The following is a 19,183-nucleotide window of genomic DNA, read 5'->3' on the forward strand; positions in this document are numbered from 1 at the left end:
TTTGACGGTTTATATATTATTTTTTTTATAAGTGTCGTGATGATTAACCACATGCAAAACAAAAATAAATCTAAAATTCAGAGAAATATCTGCCTCGATTTTTTCATTTACTTAATCGTTGGTATTCTAGTTAGAAAGCATGGAGAACATCAGCAATGCACACGTTTATCATTCACGTGTGTTGTGATTTTGCCTATTTTTTTATTATCTTCATCGTTATTATCCCCCAAACTTGTGTGAGTGTGATTTAGTTTGATGAATTTATTTCGTTTACAACACTACCACCTAGTGGTTATGTAGTAAACAGCAGCCTTTTGGAAATAAAACACGAACCAATAATTACAGCTCTCCTCTTTTAATACAAACGAAAATCAGCCTTTGTGGAGATTTTCCTTCTGAACTTAGCATAGAGATACAAAACACAACAACAAAAATGTAGTCCTATATTTTTCCAAAAGTCACAACCAAAATTGAGGATTGCTTCAGGACAAAAATTAGACAGTATGCGACACGAGGAAATTATCTTGAGATTTTTAGATGGCACTTTCAAGCTTTTTCCCCTTTAATCACAAATATATTCATTTATAGTAATAATTTAATGTTTAAGTTTACTTTGTCTAGCTATGTTGACATACCAGGTAATTGGATTAAATACTTTAGATGTGCCAGTGAGTATTCATTTGAAAAGTTAATCTCATGATTAAAACAACTACTTAAGAATATAATAATAAAAAAATGCCAATTTAAAATTAAACAAATACCAATCAATTTTCAACAGAACATAAGCTGCACACAGACAAATCACAGCTATTGAACAATTACTCTATATTTTAGGATTAAACTGAACGCAATCCCCATAAATGTATTTTTCTGTAAAAAAAACAAAAACAAAAAAAAAAGATGGTAAAACATGCCACAGATGCACACAATTAAATGTTCTTTTTTGCAAATAAAAACATCAAACCAAGTGATACAAACGCTTCATTTTACAGTGTCAAGTCAAACAGCCAAATACAAATAATGACAACATTACTACTCTGAACAGTAGAAAAACAATTAAACAAGTGATTTCTTCTGTTGAACGATGACTAGTTGAATAGTTAACATATTTTTCCTGATAGGAAACGAAATATGGCCTTTGGCGTAGTCATTATTATTACCAAATACCACTTCAAAAAGAGTCAACTCAGAGAATTCACACAAGGATGTAAAATAAAGGTTATACACTAAATATCAGAGGCTTTATGGCTGAAACCAAGATGATTATTTGTCCTTTTCCGACAAAAGTAAGGTGACTTAGTTGTCAAAGGTGTTTTGGGTCTGCATAAACATCCTATCGTGAACGTAAATGAAAAGGCACTTAAACCAATAAATAGTTTTTAAAAACTACAGGGAAAGTCAAGCTTTAAATGTCTAGAGCTAGATATTAGAGTGCTATTGTTAAAGTGTTCACATAAGAGCTTTCAAATGCAATGTCTGTTGATTGTAGTGGATATTCAGAGTTATTGAGATGCAGGTCATCTTTATACCAAATTAGACAAATTAATAATAAAAAGAAAAACATCAATGACCAAGAACACAATTTACCTTGTAAGTTGTAATAGAAATGCTACTGATCTAATAAAATTTGGTTGATTTTTTTGCTTTGCTTCAGACGACCTGCTTGACAGTGCCATCAAACGACACTAAAATAAAAATAAAAATAAAAAAGAAATGATGAATTCAGCTTATAGCATTTATAATGTAGTGAACTGCAATGCATGGAGCTGGAAACAAAGCTTTTGCATGAAGAAACGATGACGTGGTCTGCTTGATGAACGGATGGACAGGAGAGGAAGGAGGCCGTCTTGTCTTATTAGGAGGTGGAAACTCCTTCCTCTGCGTTGGGTGGCAGATTGGCCGGCTTATGAAACGGAGTCTCCTTGTAGATGAACCAGCAGTTCCCTGCCCACAATATCAGGTTCAGGAATCCAAAAAGCTAGAAGATACAGAAAAGAGAACGATACATTCAGTGCTTCAACTGCTCATTTCTGCTAACCAATAAATTACTAGAAGGACAATGTCATCACAACGAACCACACTTTTCTCCTACGGGTCTTTGAGATTATTTCTAAATCGTGGTGTAAGTAATTTTGCTAACTTTAACCAAACAACCGGGGCCTGTACCATGAAGCCAACCTTGCATTTTAGGCACAATGAAAGAGGTTTGTCTTTTAACAACTTATGCTGCATGTCTGATGCAATACAATACCCTGTTTCTACTTCAAATTAAAAGTAACTACATAGCAAATGATTTTTAAAGACAATTTCAAAAGTGAATCGCATGTTCCATTGTTCCACAGCATGTGATTGGCTGTTCAATACTGATGTCACACCTAAACTCCTAAACTCAGGATCAAAGGCTGAGTTGACAGAAAGTTGATGATCAGCGTCATGGTGCCAACAAAGCCTGATTGGATTGGTTTGGTTTCATCAATTCGTAACTCAAACCCTGTGTTTGCTCAACTACCATCATAGTACGGGCTTTTCATATTGCAATAGTAAAATGAAACTTAACCCTGTAAAGCCTGACATTTGAAATAATAGCCAAATATTTTATATATATATATATATCATATTTGATACATCAGGCTTTTATGGCTCATATAGCATGATATAGTATATGAAGAGTTCAGATGCAAAAGCCTCTAAGTGCCATCTGAAATTTTCTTCTAGAATAATCATTTTTATCAAGCTCGTATATTTAAGTTCAGTAATTTCACTTAAATGACAATTAATAGGTAATTTTCATTGTCATTTAAGTGAAATTACTGAACTTAAATATACGTGCTTGATAAAAATGATTATTCTAGAAGAAAATTTCAGATGGCACTTAGAGGCTTTTGCATCTGAACTCTTCATACATACATAAATAAATATATATGACATACTGACATAAATATATAAATATTTGATACATCAGGCTTTTATGGCTCATATAGCATGATATAGTAAGCATATGTTGCTTATATTTGAGGAGGAATAAAACACCTCAATTTTATACAGATGTTCAAACTAAACAAAAATATGCAGTTTGGTGCAGTAACTGATATTTATATGGCCAAAAAGTAGAAGGAAATCAATGGCATCTTTATAACAGTATAGCGACTACTTCCATAAAAAGCTAAAAAGCTTTAAGATGATATCAGTTGTCAGTATATCTCCCAATAAAATATCTTAGTAAGATGATATTCAAATGCTTAGCTTTTATGATCATAGCTCTGTAGTTTTAATTGTGTGGGAAAACATATAGTCCAATGCAATACAATGATGATTGAGAGATGTACAAATAAATGTTCCTCAAAAGTTTGATGAGTCATTTTGCATACTTGCATATTTTTCTAAAATATGATGAATGGATAATCAAGTAAACTTCAACTCATTGCTTCAACTTATTCTTTGTAAGTTTCATTTCTAAAAATGATGAAAGATTTCATAGAAAAAAGGAATGTTTTTAAACTTATACTAAAAGGCACTTTACTTCCTAAAAAGTATCAACTATCAATCAGGCGATAGAAGGCATGTAGTAGATTGTGTACAACAGGTTTTTCAGCAAAGTTTTGATCATGTTCATAATTTGGAGACCTGAGTCTCAAATGTGATACAGTAAGCTTTACAGGGTTAAACATGTATCCATAATTTATCAAATATACAGTCATATTACATTGAGTAAAACTGTCTGTGATGGTCAGTTTACAGGTGTCAGGGGCCAGTTTCACAAAGATAGACTTTGACTATGGCTTAGATATAGTAGATAGTCAGACTTCAGATAGACATCTAAATCAGCCCGTTGCACAAAGCACTTAAGACTCTGACTATCTTAAGTAGGACTACACTGCAATGCATTCTGGGTAAAATAAGACCCTTTTCAAAACAAAAAACATTGAGTGGCGGATCGAGTAAGCGCATTCAACCGCTCAGTGCAGTTTACCCCAGCGGAAAATATGTGTTTGCTGGAGGAGTATAACAGTTACAAGGACATTTTACTTGGGAAATTTAGCAGAGAATGTAGTAACAAGAAGAAATGTTTAAATTATGAGCCATTTTCCCTTTTCTTTTGGCTGTTTGTAATGTAACTGATTGTTACTGCTGGTTGCCAAGGTAATAGAGTCTTAGAACTAAGTTAGCCTGGGGGTAAGATGTCTAATTTTTTTGGTCTAAATTAACTCAGTCTTTATTTTTGTGAAACAGTCTAACTTGCATTAGACTAGTCTATGAGCAAATTTTAGACTTGTCTAACACTATAGACCGGTCTAAAATAGCTTTGTGAAACCGACCCCAGAACTAACACGTAGCAATCGTCCTTACCACAGAGGCATTGAGACGGCCCATAGAAGGGTGGCTCTTCGCTGCGCATACATCAGGCAGACAATTAGAGATTAGCCTTTCAGGATCTGTAGCAAACTTGACATCTGTTAAGCCTTTTCCCCAGGCTGAGGAGCACACCAGCCACAAGAACGCAAAGATCCCAGTCACAATCAGATCCTGGGGAGGAAACAGATAAAAGTTTGGGATAGCAATCCTTGTTCGTGGGAATTGTTGGAGAAAATGATATAAGTTGCTGTCAAAAGGACAAAACACACAAAAGTAGTCCAACAGTTATAAGAAAATCACATTTGGACAGTTAACAGAAGTGTCAGTGTCAGTTTCAAAAAGTACAGCCTTTACAATGAATACTTGTTTGCTATTAAAATGTTATAAGTGAATTGAGTAAATACTGTAAAATCAAATGTACACAAAATTCCTAAAAAGTGTCCCTATTATGTTTTTCCAGATATTACCTTTCATGCAGTGTGTAATATAGCTGTTTGTGAATGTTAAAGGTCTGTAAAGTTTCAAAGATGAAAGTGCATGATAAATGGAGTTATTGCTTCCCAAAATAATCGATTCTGAACTGCCTAAAACGAGACGTCGTAATTCCAGTCTTACTTCCTGCATGAACATACGTAGTTTGTACTAAATTTGCATAATTGTTTTCATTGGCTGCCAGCAAACAACATCCACTTTGGCCCGCCCAGGATTTGTACAGATACTGTAAAATGAAATAACATGACTTTCAAGGACTTTTCAAGCACTACTTTTAAGGACTACAATCAGATATCACACTTATCAAACAATATTTTTTAGTATTTTTTAAAACTCAAATTACAGAAATAAGGTATCCAAAATACAACTTAAAACATATTTAATAATATATATTAAATATATAGTTTATAATGGCCATTATTGTTCAATAAATAATATTTTATATTATATTGTTGGCGTACTTCGTACCGAGAAAGGTTTTAGGGGGGATTAACAGACGGACTGCAGTGTTAATTTTGCATGAAAAGATTTTATTTGTGTTAAAAAAAAGAGAAAATTTCATATATTTTGTATTTAAATAAGTCAAGCACTTTTTCAAGTACCTCTTCGTAAATATGGCTGTTTTCAAGGGTTTTCCAGGACTTAAATATCAAAAGGTCAAATTGGAGTACTTCAAACCCTGCCCACCCTCAAACACTGTAATTGTAGTTTGGTTTGTGTTGTCTCCATGTCGAGAAGACGCTGTTTTCTGCGCTGCAAAAGCAAATCTACTTTGCTGCACTTCCAAAGGATGAAAACTCAAATTGAAATGGTAAAACCAACGTCATTGTTACTGTTGGTATCACTGTGTATCAAGCACTGAGGAAGATCCAGAGCTGAAAGTCAGATATGGTAATGAGGCGTTTGGTTTCCGACACGTGCTGTAAGCGGTAGACCAATCACAACAGACCGGGCCTTCTGACCAATCAGAGCATTTTATGCTCTCTAAAAGGAGGGGTTTAGGGGCTGTTTACACTACACCATTTTCAACTAAAAATGTAAAACTTTTTATGCGTTTTGGCTGTTCATTTACACGACAATAGCATTTTGGGGGCCTGAAAACACAAACTTTTAAAACCAGTTTTCAAAGTGCACCGTTATTTTCTCTGTGTAAACTACAAAAATGCAAATTTGTGGAAATGGTGATGTCGTGTGCATGCATTTTACGTGTTCAGTCTATAGGCGAGTAGTGTTTCTTTACAAAGTGACATCGCCAACTAGTGGCCTGGCATGCAAAACAGCGTTTTTAGTCGTTCACCTGGATCCGTGTGAATGGGGATTGTTTTGACTGTTGGCTATACGCGAAAAACACAAAGGAAAAAAATTCTGTTTTTAGTACATCGTTGTCATGTAAATGTACCCTTAGATAGAATGAATCCTTTATCAAACACTGTGAGAAAAAAAGTGAAAAAGAAAATTAAAGTGTTTTTGACCTTGGATGCATGTAAAACTATTGTAGAAGTCCTCCAAAACAAAATTTGGAACCTTTAGCTTAATAGGGGCACTTTAAATAAAATAAACATCACATTTGCAACCATTAAATTGTATCATACAGGAATTACATCGGCTGCCCTACCATAAGACGTCTACTGAAAAATGCATATTGGTCGGCCATAAATTAATAAACTGTAAATCAAATCAATTCAAAAACCTCACTAAACTATATTTTAATATTATATTAAATCTTCTGCATCACAAAAATCATTTTGTTCCAAACAACAAGTCACAAACTCTTAATGCCTCTTAATGCCACATTCACTCATAATGTTTTAAATAAATAAAAAATGAATTGACTGATGACTCACAATGGTGGGGCCACGGTTAGACTCCCTGTAAACCTGCTGGTAGCCCAAGTACAGGATGAGGGTGAAAGTACAATACAGGAAGCCCAAGACGCCCACAGCGACGAAGAACTCAGCCGAGGAGGAGAAATCTCCCTGCAGGTAGGTCACGTTCTTGGTCCCATTGCAATGATCAATTAAATATGACTGACTTTGGAGCCTGATAAGTAGGAGTCACATGTTTAACATGTTTTGTATGTTAAGCAAAATACTAGAGATGCACTGATGTATCTGCCAGTAATTGGTTATCAACTGATAAAAGCATTTAAGCATAAAAAAAACACTACAGAGGAGCTGAATTACTGTTAATTATGCTAGAATAAATTCGCATTAAGACAAGCGTTTATGAAAACTACCTTATGTGCAACCGAGTTGCATAGAAACTTTCAGTTTTTATTTGAGTGTAATTATTATATCTGAAAATAAATACCAGTTGAATATAATAGTTCTGTTGTTAATTCTAATATTGTAGTAATGTCCCAAATGAGAGGGTTCCCTGTATAGTTTACAGCATTATTTGGGAGAGTTTTTTCCCTTGAGAAATCAAACTATGGTATTGGCAGATATCATTCTAAATAATATGCTATTGGTATCAGCAGAGAAATTTAGCATCGGTGCATCTCTACAAATTGCAAATGGCTTACTCATTGCATGACTTACAGCTGAACAGCATTTTAACAATGAAAAAAAAAGATACCTTTATTTTGAAATAATTTGTAAAAGAAATGTGGTTGTTTTACCTAAAAGGATATCCAAAATTAGCAGTGATATCTTCGCTTTTACAGTTATGAGTTACCACAGTGGATCCGACATAACCACCAGTGGTGGCAAAGGCACAAATGGTGAAAATCTGAAAGCACAATAATCATGATAATAAGACATCTGTGTAGCATTTTCCATGAAATCATTACTGAGCAGTTGTCATATATCAGCACTGACTTTAACTATGCACACTTGGTCAGTTTACAGAAGTCTGAAAATGTGAAAATGCTCAGATATGAGTAAACCAGTAAAATAAACATTTATTTTCAGCAATTTCATGTAAGCATTTCATGTTTGATCATTATAAATATTTAGTTGAATTCTATTTTGACCACTAGAATAGGATCTGGATTTAAACATTTGTTGTGCCTGAATTTTAATAGTGACGGTTTAACAGCTGTAGCATATACAAAAAATAAGACTTCAAAAGCATGAATTCAACATTAATTTAAACCAGCTGTCAGTGAAGTGAAATGATAAATGAGAGTGAAATGGATTGAGTGTTTGATCCGTCAATGCTTTTCCCCTTGCTGACTCAATATGCTGGCGTGTGGTTCGCTGCTTTCCTTTTACAAACGCCCCACTTCCACACAGGAAGTGGCTTTTGCAGACATTTGTGAGAATAACTACAGTAGCACAGCTCTGATTTATAGATTCTGCAGGCTTTTTTCAGTGCTCTATGAGCCAGTCTTTCCCCCTATAAAGGTGATTTGAAAAAAAAAAGTGACAGGATTCATAGCAATCATTAAAAAGATAACCTTTTAAGAGCCATGCTGTTAAACAGAAGAACACTGTGGATCTCAGATTAAGCATATTGTGAATAAGACCTAATGGGAAAATGCTTAAAGCGATAGTTTACTCACCCTCATATTGTTTCCACCCATATGACTCTTTCGTGGGTAAAATGACTTTAATTTCAGGTGAACTATCCCTTTAAGACAGCTCTACTCACAGCTTGAGAGTCAGTCAGTGGAAACGAAACACAAATATTCAAACCAAGTTAAAGTTTTACATTTCAGCAAAATATTAAAGCATTCCAAGGATTGTTTGATCACAGAAGTGTCTCTGTGGAACCCCCTGTTTAAGACACATTGAAGGATCTTCTAAGGAACAGTTGCTATTATACAGGAAAAACAATAGTGGGATGCAGAATTTCAAGTCCTTTGTGAGAAATTTTATGGGAGGGAATGGGGATCAACTTTTCTAATTTAAGCTGAGGTGCTAAAATTACTTAAACTGAAATATAATAAATAAAAAAACTAATAAATATAACAAAATTACTAACACAAATTAAAATGAAAACTGAAAATCTAAATAAAAGCTCATTAAATGCCACTGTATTATTTACGTTAAAAAAAAAATATATATATATATAAATAATACTAAAAATAATAATTGGGGATCTGCAAAAATTAATTGGTCACAGTGCAAAATATTACAATGGTCCTAAAAATAGACCTAATTGTCTTTAAGAAAAATATATTTAATGTGAATTAGATTTTTTTTTTTATAATTTCTTAAAAAATGAAATATTTTCTATAATTACTCTAAATATGAAAAATATAAACAGAATTCCATTTTAAAATCAGATTTTTTAAATACGACACATTTCTTGACAGCTTTTATATAATTCACAGAAAATAGCACTCTGTGTATATATATATCTAATTTGTTTGAAGTGATAAATTAATCGAGATAAATTTGAACAGACTTAGTCTATTTTCCAGCAGAGTCTAGATTGTTTTCTTCTTTCACTAAACCAGATATCCGATCCTCTGAGACACGCCGGTCTGGATTGCACCTAAAAATGATTCTAAAAATAGCATGATTTTTGCTGCCATGAAAATCACTCTGCATTCTGAAGAGTGGGTGTGTGATCTTCACCCCGCCGAGACTCTGGCTTCATTCCTGGTCAGCGTGTGGTGCAGGTGCTTGGCACAGAGAAGCACAGAGAGCCAACTAAGGGTGCCTGGCACCAAACAGAACCACATGGTGGGCCGATGCCACGTTCACGCTGGAATGCACACCTACACACACAGCAAGTGACTATTAAAGATCATCTTTGTGTAAATGAACAGTCCCTGCCAGCACGGTCAACCTCATCAGACGGCGATCTACCTGTTAGCGACCAAAACTTCCTCTCCATTGTTGTGTTATTACTGGAAGACTGGGTTGTGGATGTTAAAAGCAAAAACATCACTGCGGACACATGCTGGTTTTGTAGGGAGTGGCTGACATTCTTGCTTTATGTAAATAATGTGTCAAACCGCCTGTTTCCTTAGATGTTTTGCAATTCAGGACATTCTCAAAAATGCTTATGAATGCATATTAACCATATCCTCCTCCACATCCAAGCACTTTTCCGCAGCTAACGCCAGACCTGTTCCACCTTAAAAAAACCCCACCAATTTATTTCCTAGTTCCTACTTCCAGTTCAGCTTGTATAGATCTCCAAATGTAATCTCTAATCTAATGAGATAACAGCTTCATTTACACCTTATGCAAATCAAATTATATTGCTCTGTGGGTTTTCTTCAAATGAGCTTGTGATGAAATGTGTCCCCCTTGTAAACAGCGCCTGGATTAAGTTGCTGAAATTCCATTACCTCCACACAAAGGATCCAAAACAACACACTATAGTGTTAAATTGCACCTTTTCTTTTCTTTACCACCTTGCACGTTCGGAATTATAATGATTTGCAAAGGCAAAGCAAAACTGTGTGCAAAGTGCAAATGTTTACAAAGGGTCTGGCAAAAGCGAAAGAGATGTAAAACCTGCCAGGTGAGAGAAGAAGAAAGATGTCGCCAAGAAACAAAGGCCTAGACAACATTTAAAGTCAAAATGGACAATTTTTGTTTTTTCAGGGAATATTGCAGTATTAACACTACTTTAGTACTTTAGAGTTATGGTCTGGCAAAGCTTCATTAATAACTCATTTCCAAAGGGGCATCACCAACGGACGTCGCTCAAATGCCTCTGGGCGCAATTAGATAGACCTAAAACCAATCAGAACGATCGTCATCGTGTAAAGCCATATGCTGCGTCCCAATTCGCCAAAAAAACAAACAAAAAAAACAAAAAAGTTACACTACGCCATAAAAGTATGTACTCTTTTTGTGAAGAAAATGTATTTACTTTTGAATGTGTAGCAAAAAAGTAGGCAAGCTTTGGGACATACTACTTCGTCATCTTTATCGGACGGATCTGTCGCGTACATCCTGTCACGTAAACTGCCCTGTCAATCATCGTGTCACAGTTAAAATCCTCTATTGAATCTAATTTAATTTCCTACCGTTTCAGAGAGAAATGTAGTAGTACGTTCATCTGCCAGTGGGTCTTTCAATAGACTGTCCTCATGTGTTTGCAATTTGAATATAATAATGCATTTAAAAGTTGGTGCGCTACAGCAACGGACGTCGCTCAAATGCCTCTGGGCGCAATTGGATAGACCTAAAACCAATCAGAGCGATCGTCATCGTGTAAAGCCCGCCTCAATGTTTCTGATTGGTGACGCGATTTCGAAGGATTAGAAATGGGCTTGAATGGGCTCTTTGCCAGACTACTTGCAGAGCAAATCTAAATTTGCCGGAAGTTGTCTGGGTGTTCCCAGGTTAGCAGTCGTGGCCTAATGGTTAGAGAGTCAGACTGGTAACCCGAAGGTTACTGAGGTGCCTTTGAGCAAGGCATCTAACTGGGCACTACAGCAAAAATGGCTGCTCACTGCTCTGGGTTTGTGTGTCTACGGTATGCAGTGTGTGTGTGTGTGTGTTAACTACTCACTGCTCCTAATGTATGTAACATGGATGGGTTAAATGCAGAGGTCAAATTCCGAGTATAGGTTCCTATACCTTGCCTTCACATCACTATTATAAATGATTTATCCGTGCACATCACTATTTTTTAAATGCATGTGCCCGTCTTAAACAGTTTGCGGCTCGAGTCAGCACAAAACTCACTTTCGGACGTGCCTGAGACTCGCACAGTCTCGAAATGAGCCAATATCCAGGAGTATATGATCCTATGATGCCGGTTTTTGCCAACTCCAGCATTCCATTAAGTACAACAGTGAACTGAGAAGAGTACGGATATGTCAGACATGCAGGGAATTGTCCGCCGAAGGTTTCATTAAGGGGGCAAAATGTATGTTTCTGATGTCTTTTGCTGAAAAGCATAAAGTGTAACAAATAGAATGAGTCAACAGCAGTACACTGATAGCAGTTCAAGAGCCGGTTAATGGTTACAACAGTTCACGAGTCACCAGTACGCTGAACCAAGGAAACGGTTCGGACAAAGAACCGATGAGCCGCTGATGCAAGCAAGCGTAAACTGAGCAGTTGACTTGAGGCAAGGGCTGAAATTAAAGGCTTTTTAATGGTTTTTCATGGTTTATGTAAAAAGGTAAGTTGATTAAGACTAATTAATTCACTATAGATGTAAAGCATCTGTGTTTCACATCATTATTGGGTGCTTTATAATAATAGCATTGCGTATATGTGACATAATTGTGTGATTATGTAATTGTGTGATTTTTTTTTTAACCGGTTCATTGAAACGAACTTTGGGGAAAAGAATCGGACTTCCCATCACTATTCTCTTCTCTGATGATGCGTTTACTGGCGCGAGGGCGGGGCAACCTGTCACTCACATGAGATGGACCAATAGCAAACCACAACCATCCAACCAATGGACAAAATCATGGACAAAATTGTTCGAGAAGCTGTTTAACTCTGATATAGATATATAAATATGGAAGGAAAGACTATTGTAACTTGCATCTCATGGCAACTTTAAAGGATCAATGCACATGCATGGCCTGTAGTGATTATCTGTTAAACTACATGCTATTTTAGCTGAGATTCTTTTCTGAACAACATCATTTCTAAAAATGATCTTGGCTGGTATCAGTGCTGTCGGATATTTACGTCTGTGTTTACGCAGGTATAGTGTCACATATCAACATTGAATTTTGTGGCAGTTAGCCTCTACTTCCGGACTTCTAAACTATATCAGACCAACTGGATTGAATTTCAGTCTAGTCTACAACTAAACTGAGGACAAACAAAAATATATTTAGCTCGCAAGCCATGCAAAAGTAGCTGAGATGCCCCTCTGAAGAAAGCTTCTACATTCTATAATCTATTAAACTTTTTTCTAGATCATCGAAACTTAATTGTATAAGTTAATTTCACATCCAGCCTGATTTCTTAGTAGGTTAATGACCTCCAGAGTGAGTCGAGGCCTAGTTACCCACATCAGTCGCAGAGCCCTGCAGGTAGGTGCGTTTTATAGCCTAGATTTTCCATTGTTTGAAGTGGTATATGTAGTATTAGTCTAAAGTCCACCATAGGAGCCTCTTATGCGCATGTGACAAACATGACTATCTTGGTGGCTCCTACAGTTGGCAATGTAAACACCATTTAATTCTCAAGAGACAGTGTGCAAGGCAGGACTTGTATAAATTTGCATGCATTTGTATGCATGAGAAGATTTCTACAGCCCAATCCCTTTCAGATGACACATGTAAAGATGTGTATATGTATAGATGACCTTAATAATGGAGAATACCAGTTTTTATCCAGTTGTCATTAAATTGACAAGGGTGTTGCCCCTTAATGACAAAACAACAGCACCATATGTGACTGAAACGAACTTGTATCATCGTTTAAACTAAAGGTGCGTGGATATGATCGCACAATACAGTGTTAAAAGACATTTGCGTGAGTGTATCAATTGTCATACTGAACGTCCCAACAAAAATATAACAGTTACAACGTGACATTTGGATCTGTTGAATGATCGCTGCAACTCACCCATTCCAGGATTCGGATAAATCCCAGTGGCTCTTTCACAGGTCCCAAATCCAGACTAAAACCAGACATGATTTTCTGTAAGTGGAGAAAATAAAGACGAAATCCTTCAATCGATCCTACTGAGCGGAAAAGACCACCAAACGGCTGTTAGTTTATTACCTGTAAGATTTCCATGTTTTTGGGCGTGTTTTTATATTGTAGCTAATAGAGAAGACTTCGATTCCAGGATAGTTTCTGACTTCGTTATTAACAAAAAAAAAGAGGACACACGACAATGACGTTCAAGGTTTTCGCTAGCGGGAAAAATAGAGGACTTGTGTCGACCAACTTGTCAAACTTTCTACAGTGAAACACGTGATTTCAACTTTCTCTTAAAGTGACATACACGCGTAAATGCACGGCAGTGTTGCCAGATCCCTCCAGAAACAGAGAAACATGTACAAAACAGGCCTAAATAAGCAAAAGATTATGAATAAACTTCTTTTATAAAATAGCACAAATTAATAATAAAAAAAAAATATTAAGAACACGAATCTTTATTAAAAGATTATTTCATTAGAAAAGTTTAGGGTATTGCGTGACCTTTGTTATGTGTATTTACAAATTGCACATTTTATCCTAAGAAATCACAAATATTTTCCATTTAATAGGACTGAAAAAAATAGAGGTACATGAGAAAAAAGCAGCAAATCCCTAAAGTTTAATAAAGGTCAAATACATTTCGCAATAACAGCTACATTTATTTTTAAAAAATAAGTATAAATATGTATATACATATAAAATGCAGAAGAAAATGAACATCCATGCATGCACACACAAAAGGCCGAATTTTGATTATAGGTACGTTTTATTTACAGTTTCATGTACAATTCTGTGGCATTTAAAAATGATTGGAAAATTGTATTTCATCCCTTAAATGACTAGCAATAGACATTAATTAGCCACATTAAGTTTAATTTCACTTATGTTATAATTTGATTTTAAACATTTTGGAGTCTTTTATTTGTAAATATATATATATATTTTTTGTTACGAGATATATAGTTCATATTCATATCGTCGTCATGGCACAATAGCCAGGGTGCTAAAGGGTAGGAACCTAAGTTGTCCTGAACGTTTTTGTCGGGCGATTATGTATGAACACTCCCTGCACTGTTGAAACCCTGGTTGAAACGTCTATGGGTTGAAACCATAGATATAATATAACGTTATAAAAAAAAAAAAAATAAAAAAAAAATCATATAACGTTATATCAGAGAATGTGGTTATATCTATGATATTATTATATGATATATGATATCTATGGTTGAAACTAGCAAACTCACCCTCCACTGCAGAAGGTAAGAAATTAATTTATTGTTGTGCTCTACTGCAGTAAGGAGTAACGTTAGCATCTGCCTGCAAAATCGGAGGCTGCATTTTCAGGACCCCACTCTTACTGTCTATGACCCCACTTTTAGGACCGCATTTCTAGGACCCTAGGTTTTTAGTGACAACGCCACCTATCGAATTAGAGGACCAGCGATGGATGGATGACAATCAGAGTGTGAGTATCAAATGCGAATACATTTTTATTTGTTTAACTTTAAAAACATTTGTGATGCGTTTCATTGGAATGTTAACGTAGCCAACGTGATGGGGATTTGCTAAATAAATAGTCTTGAATGAATAGCCATCATATTAGCCTCTAATGCTCTAAAATGAATTGTTAGCACATTCATTTAACGGAACTGTTGCATGCTAAGCCTGTGTTGACTTACTGACTGACGGCACAATAAACTGTAGCATGTTCGTTCTGAAAGCTTGTTAATTACTCATTGTTTTTCCATTTTAATTCAGTTAAAATAATCGTAATGTTTTCACTGTCACCACGTGCTCTCAGTCAGTCTGTTTAACGTTACCCACAATGCATGTTATTAGTACGTCTCTTCATTTTGACATGGTTTTATAAAGTTGGTTGAGACATATGACATTTTAATAGTCAGACATAACAGAGAGGCCATCATAATAACTGACTGTTAAAATACCACGTGTTAGATTGTGTCATTTACTGTGTACTGTAGTCTATATGAAGTGCTTTCAAGGACACAGTAGGCAATAGTATGACAAAAGATAAATAAATAAATTGGTTAAGTACTAGGCTTAGGCCTACTTTATGTCTATTTATTTATATGAAATTTACTTAAAATGTTTTTCAAGAAACACATATCATATGTATAATATGTTATTTCTATTCAGATTTCTTGCATCTCTCTCTCTCTATTTTTTTTTTTTTTCTCAGTTCAGATGGGCTTTATTGACATGAGTGTTTCTAGAACCTTTGTTCCCACAACATCAAAATAATTTTTTTTCCAAATCTTTGAACAGTATGCAATAATATTGCAATAGTATGCAAATATATATTATGAACATTAATTGTTATGAAGATTGATATAATTATTTTTGTATCGTGTGTGCACTCTGTGGTAACTAAGATTTTTTAATATATAAAATTTAAAATTAGAGAGTAGAACATTTTCAACTAAATTTAATTCACTTCTCTTTCTCTCTCTTAGGAGTCAGTGATGATGCTGTCCATGAAGTTCTGTCTATGTGGTTCACGTCATAAACAAATTTGTTTTTGTGTGTGTTGAAGTTCAGTTGTTATATATTATTTTGTAAAATAAACACAATCTTAAATCTACCCCCAGAGTCATCCTTGTCTTCCCTCTGTACTTGAAAATGTGGTCGATCTGACTGAAAAGACTATAACATGTTTCCTTGTTTATTTTACTTGAGTAGTATTTGTGTGTAATAAAACTTTTAAAAAACTGTAAATCTCTAATGTAGTTAAAACTGGGTGGAAATACTGCTATAGCGGCAGCCAGTAACCGCTAAGAGGCTGAGTAGAGGGATTAAAGATTGACGTGTTCCCACTGTTTATCCAGGTGATTTATTATAACATTGAAGGAATTGCAGCATGATGATGATGATGACAGTAAAGTAAACAAAAGGAAATTAAATGAAATGAAAACGGTCAACAGAAAGTGAGCGTCCCAGCTACTCACCCCCTTCCTCCATGCCAACCACATGCAAACTAACAGGTAATATGCACCTAAAGCAAGTGACGTAACAAACCAAAAATAAAAATTTCAAAATAAAAGACATCAACCCAAACCTGGCACCTACACACCAGCCCCTGATTATTACACCCAAAAACTAATAATCATAATACAACACAATCATGCAAGTTACACATCGTTGAATATGTACCTACATACATAGAAATCGCTAAATTTTATTTCGCAAATAAACAATGTATAGGCTACACATGTATGTGTATGTATATATATAAGTAAATGTCCAATTCTTCAATGTAAACAATGTCCGTAATCAACTGAAGTAAACATGTCAATAAAAAAAACGTCTTTAGTCAAAGTCTTCAGTAAGTCAGTTGAGAGCTCTCACAAGTCAGTCAGTCAATTAGTCAGTCGGTCATAGAATAGCCTAGTTAAAATCCTCCGTTTCAAGAAGAAGGCAAACTTTGGTAATGGGTCTGGTCAAACAGGAACTCTTGGTCTTGATTCTTACTTGACGTATCAATCCCCTTTTATCCTTTGTGATCTGAAGAATCTTGCCCATTATCCATGAACTCCTTGGAGCAGTATCATCCACTACAAGCACAATATCTCCCACATGAAAATTGCGTTTCTTCACCAGCCACTTCTGGCGTTCTTGTAGTTGAAGTAGGTACTCCCCGGTCCATCTTTTCCAAAATAGATCCACCATGTATTGGACCTGTCGCCAACGTCGTCGTGAATACAGATCGTCCTTGTTAAAGAGTCCAGGTGATAAAGATGGCTGTGTTTTTAAGAGGAGAAGATGGTTTGGAGTAAGGGCTTCCAAATCATTAACATCCAGAGATGCTCTGGATATTGGACGATTGTTGAGGATTGATTCGATTTCACAAAGAATTGTGTAAAGACCTTCCTCGTCTAAACTTTGCCCTCTAAGGATAGAATTTATAATCTTCCTTACTGATCTTATAAGCCGCTCCCAAATTCCTCCAAAGTGCGAGCCAGCTGGGGGATTAAAGTTCCACTTAATTCCTTTTTGAAGCAGAAATTAATTGATTTGATTATGATTCCAGTTTTTTATAGCCTCCTGCAGTTCACGTTGGGCACCAACAAAGTTTGTCCTGTTTTCTGAACGGATCTTGACAACTTGTCCTCGACGTGCAATAAATCGTCTTAATGCATGGATGAAAGAATCTGTATCAAGAGAATTCGCTATCTCAAGGTGAACAGCTCTTATAGTTAAACATGTGAATATCACTCCATAACGTTTTACAACGCTCCTTCCCCTTTTTATTTCAAATGGACCGAAGCAGTCCACTCCAACATGCGTGAATGGCGGTTTGTCAGGTGTGACTCTATCTTGTGGCAAATCTGCCATCTGCTGATGACCCGGGATTCCATGAAGACGTTTGCAGACCACACACTTGGCCAAAATTCTTCTTATAGCCGTGCTAGCACCAGGGATCCAATATCTCTGCCGTAAATTAGCCAGCATATAATTTCGTCCACAATGTCCAATGTCATGATGAATCTGTCGCAGAATCAAATCTGAAATGTGTAAATCCTTGGCCAGTATTACTGGATGCTTAACTCTTTCAGGCATCATAGCCTTGTCCAGTCGCCCACCAACTCTGATGACATCTGATTGAAGCACGGGATTAAGTCTATAGAGTTCACTATTCCGTTTTACCAATCCATCTTTCCGTAGACTAGCCAGTTCTTCAGAATATCTCTTCTTTTGGCAAAGACGAATAATCTCCATTTCAGCTCTTTCCAACTCATCTGAAGACAACAATTTTGCAGGCACACTGGATTTAAATCTTTGTATCTCTTTCTCAACAACAGTCTCTCGTTGCAACTTATCCATATCAGAGTAAGCAGTCATCAACCTTTTCCTTTCCTTGCTGAGATCAACTAGAATGTTCCTGAATCGAAGGATCCAAGCTATGCCTTTTTTCAATCACATCCATGAAGAGTAATAATCAAAGTATGGCATAAAATCATACTCTTGATGAACTTGCACAGTATTCACCAGAACACTCCTTTTCACCTCTGGGTCACAAGAAGACATCACACCTACATCAGTAGGATCTACGGGCCACAACTCTTGTGGTTGAACAAGAAATGGAGGACCAGAAATCCATATCTGGTTCTTTAAGAATGAATCAACCTTTAGACCTCTGGATGCTAGGTCAGCTGGATTGTTGGAAGACTTAACATACCTCCATTGTCTGATTTCAGAAACACTGCGAATTTCAGCAACTCGGTTGGCTACAAAGCATTTGAATCTAGAAGTCTCATTTTGGATGTACTTGAGGACAGAGGTGCTGTCGGTCCAAAATACCGAATCCTGAAGTTTCATCTTCAGCTCTCTCTTCCACAACTTATCCATGCGACCAGCAAGTGTGGCAGCTGTGAGCTCCAGACGAGGGATAGTGATATGTCTTAAAGGAGTCACTCTTGCTTTACTCATTAAAAGACAAGAATGAGCACATTGTTGATCATTGTGAAGTAGTTAATACGACACCATGCCATAACCCTTCTCACTGGCGTCCGAAAAGTGATGCAATTGGGCAGATATAGCTTCTCCAAAGTTTTCCAGTTTTAAGCACCTGCGGACCTCGAATTTCTCCAATTCATTAAGTTTCTCCAACCAACTTGTCCATCGCTGAATGTACACTGTTGGAATAGTGCTGTCCCATCCAATTTTTTCTCTACACAGATCTTGAAGTATCATTTTTGCACGTAGAATCACAGGAGACAGAAAGCCAAGAGGGTCATAGATGGAACTAATGATAGAAAGAATTCCTCTTCGAGTAAGAGGTCTGT

At 36.0% G+C, this 19,183-nt stretch overlaps 1 protein-coding gene and 1 long non-coding RNA gene across 2 annotated transcripts; one reads left to right on the plus strand and one right to left on the minus strand.

The window, feature by feature from the left end:
* Positions 1–339: 339 nt before the first annotated feature.
* On the minus strand, positions 340–13,695 carry sypl2a (synaptophysin-like 2a). The gene is made up of 6 exons (XM_084101335.1): positions 13,458–13,695; positions 13,299–13,373; positions 7,466–7,575; positions 6,690–6,885; positions 4,348–4,524; positions 340–1,978 (listed from the first exon to the last, which is right to left on the minus strand). Exons 1-6 carry the CDS (start codon positions 13,470–13,472, stop codon positions 1,856–1,858), a joined length of 696 nt encoding a protein of 231 aa, XP_083957461.1. The 5' UTR covers positions 13,473–13,695; the 3' UTR covers positions 340–1,855.
* A 771-nt stretch (positions 13,696–14,466) lies between these two features.
* On the plus strand, positions 14,467–15,981 carry LOC311074387. Its single transcript, XR_014604289.1, has 3 exons — positions 14,467–14,638; positions 14,759–14,844; positions 15,854–15,981. It is a non-coding gene; the product is annotated as an uncharacterized lncRNA (long non-coding RNA).
* Positions 15,982–19,183: the final 3,202 nt, after the last annotated feature.

The sequence above is a fragment of the Abramis brama genome (genome assembly GCF_963993115.1).
Source record: "Abramis brama genome assembly, chromosome: 23".
Lineage (NCBI taxonomy): Eukaryota > Metazoa > Chordata > Actinopteri > Cypriniformes > Leuciscidae > Abramis > Abramis brama.

What these genes read in the sequence shown, in the direction of transcription:
- sypl2a (XM_084101335.1), bottom strand. An exon ending in TTATCCGAATCCTGGAATGG is followed by an intron (nt 7,576 to 13,298) that starts GTGAGTTGCAGC and finishes TTGTGCTTTCAG; the next exon opens with ATTTTCACCATTTGTGCCTT. An exon ending in GCCGTCTCAATGCCTCTGTG is followed by an intron (nt 1,979 to 4,347) that starts GTAAGGACGATT and finishes TGTATCTTCTAG; the next exon opens with CTTTTTGGATTCCTGAACCT.